The sequence below is a fragment of the Rhinopithecus bieti genome, unplaced genomic scaffold (assembly GCF_001698545.2).
Source record: "Rhinopithecus bieti isolate Rb0 unplaced genomic scaffold, ASM169854v2 scaffold_20285, whole genome shotgun sequence".
Classification (NCBI taxonomy): Eukaryota; Metazoa; Chordata; class Mammalia; order Primates; family Cercopithecidae; genus Rhinopithecus; species Rhinopithecus bieti.
The window spans coordinates 110333-116866 of record NW_016809841.1 but is presented as its reverse complement, the minus strand read 5'-3'; the positions used below and the strand labels follow the sequence as shown (position 1 = coordinate 116866).

Genomic DNA, 6534 nt, shown 5'->3' with positions numbered 1-6534 from the left:
CTTTCCGTATTTTAAGCTAGAATAAATTGTAATGAATATCTCTCCCATATTTTTAAATGAAGACAAAGAAACTACATGACAATGATAAGAGCTCAATGGTTTTATCCTTGCCACTACATTTGTTACCATCCCAGAAGATGTCATTTGAAACTCAATCATGTGTTTATTCACAAATGCCCTGTGAACAGATACTGTGGCCATTTCCCATGTCAACAGAGACTTCAACTTTAAGTCATACTCTACAAATAAGGTTGGTGAAAACTGAAATGATGGAATAGGGGAGCAAGTGTGGATAGCCACTAGTGTCCAAGCTTGATGAAAAGGAGGACAGATTCAGAAGGTTGCACCCAAATATCCAAGTACTCTGGATTCAAATGTGATTGCAGGGCACTTTAGCAAGATTATTGTCACTGGCCTTAAGCTCATGCCTCTTATTACTTGGTCTATCCATCTGGAAATGGTACTGCTCTTCTCTGGAATGGTGTTTCCTCGTCTGCACGTCAAAAGATTTAACTACATGATTACCACTGTTTCTTCAACTTTCGTGACTTCTTTACAACTCAGTTCATCTATGTCTCTTGTTTCTAGGGCACAACCATATTAATTTCCCTGAGTTCTGTGCTACATGACAACAAAGAATTTCCCAACCCAGAGATGTTTGACCCTCATCACTTTCTGGATGAAGGTGGCAATTTCAATTTTGTTGTCATGGCTTTCAAGTCTTTGGTTTTCCCTAGATAATTAATATTCTTGTTGTGGAACATAATTAGTTTTTATCATTCTGATGATGTTAATCTGTCAACTTTGCTAATTTTACTAATAACTGTTCATAATTTATACCTGGATTCATTGTAATTTCCGTGTACATTATATGTATCTGGGTTAATATTGTTTTATTTCTTATTTTCCATTTCTTATGGGCTTAATGTCTCTTTATTGCATTAATTATTGCACTGGCTTGAATTTCTAGGAGAGTGTTGAATAGAATTGGTGTCAGTGTGGATCCTTGTTCCTCATTTCTAATCTGCAGGAAGCAGTGGAAGTTTTCCATTTCAATATTGAGAATGATGCTTGAAGTAGATTTTGGTAGTTTCTTTTTTACAAGATTAGAGAAGTTTGCTGTCATATATATATGTCATCATTGTGTATAAAATCTTATCAGTCAATTCTGGGCATCTATTTATACAATTGTTTGTTAGTCCATTTCCATTGCTATAAAGGAATATCTTTGGCTGGGTAATTTATTAAAAAAGAGTTATATTTTGGCTCATGGTTCTGCAGGCTGTACAAGAGGCATAATGGGAGCAGGCATCTCCTCCTAATGAGGACTTCAGGTAGCTTTCAATCAAGGAAGAAGGTGAAGGGGAAGCAAGCGTGTCACATGGCAAGAGAAGGTGTAAGGGAAAAAGGGGTAGAAGTGACTTTAAACAACCAGCTTGTGTGTGAACTAACAGAATATGAACTCACTTATTATCACCGGAAGCGCTTTAAGCCACTGATGAAGAATTCATCCCCATGTCCTAAATACCTCCCACCAGACCCCACCTGCAACACTGGGAATCACAATGAGATTTGAAGGGGACAAATATCCATTTAACAACAGATTATATATATTTGGCTTACATTCCTCACTAAATAGAAATAAGTATGCACATAAAGATGAACTGACCTTCTTCATAATGTTTAGGACTTCAGTGTTTACATTCACAAGAGATTTAGTTTATAATTTTCTTTCTCAGAATTTTCAAGATTTTTGATATTAAGATTATGCCAGCCTTATAAAACTAGGCGAGAAAAGTTTCCTAATGCGAGTCTGATTTTATTGCCGTTCCCTCTCCCCACTTTCCTTCTTGTGATAACTTAGTTGTATCTTTGAAATGCCTGATAAATTTTGGTTAAATACCAGATGTTACAGATAAGAAATTGCAGAATTGCAAAGGAGGTTTATATTCTTTAAAGAAAGATTCATTCCTCTCCCATAGGCAGCCATAATGACTTAACACCTGTTGTCATGATTCAGAATTGGACGTAATGCAAAGACAGTCAAAAATTGAGTGTCAGTGTTAGCTTAGCTCTCTGAGGTTCTCCTACCTCTGGAACCTTGAGACCAATTTTTGTCTCGGTGGTTTTACAATGCCTTCCATCACATGGTTTCTGTATTTATCCAGACACTCCAGTTGCCATCTCGAACGTATTTTTTCCAATTAAAACCAATACTTATTATTAGTAAAATAAAAAATAATATAACTGAAAATTGTATTTTCAAGGAGAAAAAGCAATGAGATTGGTAAGGTTGCAATTACTAATGTCATTTTTTGAAGAAGACAATTGATAATTTACTGTGCGATTATGGGGCTTACCCTAATGGTCACTGATTTAGTACAAGAGATAAGACTTCAATGCACTCTGTTTTCACAAACAGAGGAGGTAACCAGAGAAGATTTTTGTTTCTCAAAATTAGGGTCTGAGGGTAATAGTAATGAAACTTACTTCTTCTCCTAGAACTAATTAAATGAGAAATATACTGAAGAATCAGGCAGGAGTTGCCAATCTCCCCAGTTCACTGAATCAGCTTTGGTGACCTGCTGGAGGGGAACGTTGCATCTGATGAGCTTCTTCATTCACCCCCCTATGGGGCAGCTCATGCTGTGCCTGGTGTCTTTTGAGCCCTGAGAAGCCAGAGCCCAAGTGAATCACCCACTGAATCCCTTCTTCATGGAATAGCCCAGTACAGAAAAATGCAACACTGTGTGGTCAATTCTACCCTCTTTACAAATCAGATACATGTGTTCTTCTGCTACAGCCTGGATCCATTTATCTAGCTGGAGATAATAGTCTGAGACAGGAGTTGGCAAACTTTCTGTAATGGGCCAGATAGTAAATATTTTAGACTTTTCCAGCCATGTGGTTTCTGTTGCAATTTTGACATCTGCTATTGTAGCATGAAAGCAGTCATAAACAATCTGCAAATGAATGAGGATTGATATGTTCCAATTTTAGGAACAAATATAAATTTCCTATAAAATGTTTGTTTCAAAAATTATTATTTCTTATTATAGCATTGTTCAATGTGAATACTTTTGCTCACATACTATACGAAACCAGGTGCAGGATGGACTTGTGCAGGGAGTACCTTTTTATTGATGTCCTTAATAAAGACATTTCTGTCCAGGTAGGAATTTTCCTGCAACTATGTGGTGATTGATTGTGCTTTTGTGCCTCTTAAAGAATATTTGTCAGCACAAGATTCCAAGACTGGGCTTTTAACTTTCCCGGAATTTTTTTGTTTTAGCTCTTATATTTAGCATCAATGGATATTTCAAAATGAAGTTTTATTTGTACATGTGAAGTAATAATTGATCGTGCTTCAATGTCTATAAATTTCTAGTTATTCAAGTAACATTTGTTGAAATAATTGCTTTGGGTTCTTAAATACATTTATATAGTACTTTGTCTTATAAATATTCAAGGGAATATTTTTGACAAAAACCAAATTATAGACTATTTGATATGAAAATTTTAAGGAGGGTAAATTTTTCCTTACCTTTTATTATAAAATATTTTAAAATAACATTACACACACATATGTATATGTCATATGGCAGTATGTATATATATATCTACTTTGATACTGTCCATTCATCTATTTATGCTTCAGTACTTCAGTATGTATAGAACGCACCAATAACAATGGTTTTCTCCTACATAATAATTAATAGGCCATTCATTACTGTAGGTTATTAATACAATAATATTATTACTACGCAGTCTTATATTAAAAAATTTTCAATTTTTAAAGAATATTGTTAATCACCCTTTTTTCTTGCGAATTCACTCTCCAGTCAACGAAACAGGCACAAATTTCCAGTATCCTGTTATTTATCTCCCGTAATCAAGAGAGTCATTTCCTCTGTTTCCTTTCAATACGTTGACCTCTGTGAAGAGTTGAGGCCGTTAGTCATTTAAAGTTTTTCCTGGGCTCATTGTATGATTGTTTTCTAGATATTATATTCCATTATGACTTTGGCAAGAAAACTACATTAGTACTTTGATATTCCACTGAATCACAGTGGGTGAGGCAGAGGCACATAATGTCCAATATGCCATTATTGGTTATGCTAAGGATTTCTCACTAGTAAGTTGGAATCTGCCAGATCTCTCCATTGAAGGGGTTTATTTTTTTATGTGGTGATGATGAAATTATGGCATGGTTACTTTAAACCTGAACATCTGTCTTCCCAAGCACACATCCAATATTTTATCTTTCATTAATGATCCTTACCTGGACCTGATGATCTTGACGCTGAATGGTTAAAATAGGTGATTTTTCTCAATTTCATCATTCTTCTGTATTTTTAAGCTAGGATTAATCTGTAATGAAGATATCTCTCCCATTATCTTTAAATGAAGGGCAAACAAACTGATGACAATGACAAGAAACTCAATACGTCTTATACTTGTGGACTATACTAGTTATCATCCCCAGAAGACGTCATTGAAAACTCAATCCATGTGTTATTCACAAATGGCCTGTGAAAAGATACTGTGTCCCATTTCCCTGTCAACAGAGGACTTCAACTTTAAGTCATACTCTACAACATAAGGTTGGTGAAAACCCAAAGTGACTGGTAATAGAGCAGAAGTGTGACAGCCATATGTTCTTATGTTGATGAAAAGAGGACAGATTCAGAAGTGTGTGTTTTTCCACTTGTTTTTTTTCCAGTACTCAGGACTTCAAATGTGAAATGATTGCAGGGCACTTTAGAAGATTATTTGTCACGGCCTTAAGCATCATGGCCTCTTATTACTTGGGTCTATCCATCTGGAAATGGTACTGTTCTTCTTTGGGAATGGTGTGTCCTCATCAGCACATCAAAGATTCAAATACGTGATCACCACTGTTTCTTCAACTTCATGATTACTTTACAGTCAGTCATCTATGTCTCTTGTTTCTAGGGCACAACCCATATTAATTTCCCTGATTCTGTGCTACATGACAACCAAAGAATTTCCCAACCCAGGAGAATGTTTGAACCCTGTCACTTTCTGACGAAGGTGGCAATTTTAAGAAAAGTAACTACTTCATGCCTTTCTCAGCAGGTAATATAAATGTATTTCCAATGTGTTTCAGGGTATAAGACAACTTTTTTGATCAGCTGGAACTTACATCCACCTTTTCTGCAGTAGTATAATTATTCTTGGTACGTGATCAAGAGCATTGTTCTGAATGTCTGTGTGCTCCCTGCTCATGATACATCCTAATTATTGGGCCAGATTAGTGGGCTTTGGGGAGTTAATCCAATTCTTCCAAATTGAGAAAGCTGAAGTATAGGTTGGTTGAATTCTGCCTCTAGATACACCACTGAGGTACCCAAGAACTCCTCCTAGAAGATAAAACTAATTACCTTTTCCTCCTTAGCCATGAGGAAGTTATTTCACTCCAGAACTTCACTGAGTGTTTTCCATATGGTGTCCCTCACCCCTAGGCTGGGCTTGTAGGATAAAATTATCCTCAAACACTGAAGACGGTTTTAAAAGGCTCACTTCTGAGTTTGGAAAGCACAGCAAACAGATCATTTTAGTTCAATAGGACTGAGGCTGTGATACAGGAAAGGATAAGCTGTTGGGAGTTGGGAGGTAGATGGAAAAGCTGTCTGCTTCTTGTTCTCTTATACCCCAAAGTGAGGCATAAGTAACATTTTAGTAGCAGTAAAGACATTTGAGCTACCTCAAAGGAGGCAGAGAGGATGAAAAGAGGAGAAGGCAGGGCTATTAAAGGAGATAATGAGCCACAGGAGCAGGACATTGGCTCTAAATAAAGGATATTAGAACCTTTGTCAAATAACCGTGGATGGGATGAGGGGGACATTGGGAATGTAGCAGGATACTCTGCAGTGATGCAGAGCACCACGCTCTTCCCCTAGTCATGGCCATGTATCTTGGATGTTGGATCTCCACACCCGAAATGTGTGTGCTGAGCGTCTGGTGATAGAATCTCCTTCCTTTATTCTGTGACCTTTGATGTCTGCTTTATATCTGGCACTGTAGATACCAAGACAACAAGAAAAGAAACTTTCCTTCAAGCATTCACATTTAGCACATGCATTAGTCCATTCTTACATTGCTATAAAGAACTACCTGAGACTGGGTAGTTTATGAAGAGAAGAGGTTTAATTCACTCACAGTGCCACAGGCTGTACAGGAAGCATGGCTGGGAGACCTCAGGAAACTTGCAATTATGGTGGGAGGCAGAGCGGAAGCAAGCACATCTTTCCATGGCAGAGCAGGAAAGAGAGAGCAAAGAGGAAAGGCTACATGCCTTTAAAAAACCAGATCTCATGAGAACTCGCTCATTATCATGAGAACAGCAAGGGGAAATTATCCCCATGATTCTATCACCTCTCACCAGGTATCTTCCCCAACATTGGGAATTACAATTTGACATGAGATTTGGGTAAGGACACAGAGCCTAACCATATCACACACGAAGGAAGGAAGGAAAGGAAGGAAGGAAGGAAGGAGGGAAGGAAGGAA

The 6534-nt window shown here is 37.3% G+C and overlaps 1 protein-coding gene across 1 annotated transcript in view; it reads left to right on the top strand.

Annotated features, from left to right (window-relative positions):
* Positions 1 to 6534, top strand: part of CYP2C9 (cytochrome P450 family 2 subfamily C member 9) — a gene marked incomplete at its 5' end in the record, with an annotated part of 40675 nt that overhangs the window by 31061 nt on the left and 3080 nt on the right. The window contains 3 exons of the mRNA XM_017890655.1: positions 189 to 250; positions 589 to 685; positions 5056 to 5100. Coding sequence (XP_017746144.1) covers positions 189 to 250; positions 589 to 685; positions 5056 to 5100 — 204 coding nt within the window. The remainder of the gene's footprint in view (positions 1 to 188; positions 251 to 588; positions 686 to 5055; positions 5101 to 6534) is intronic.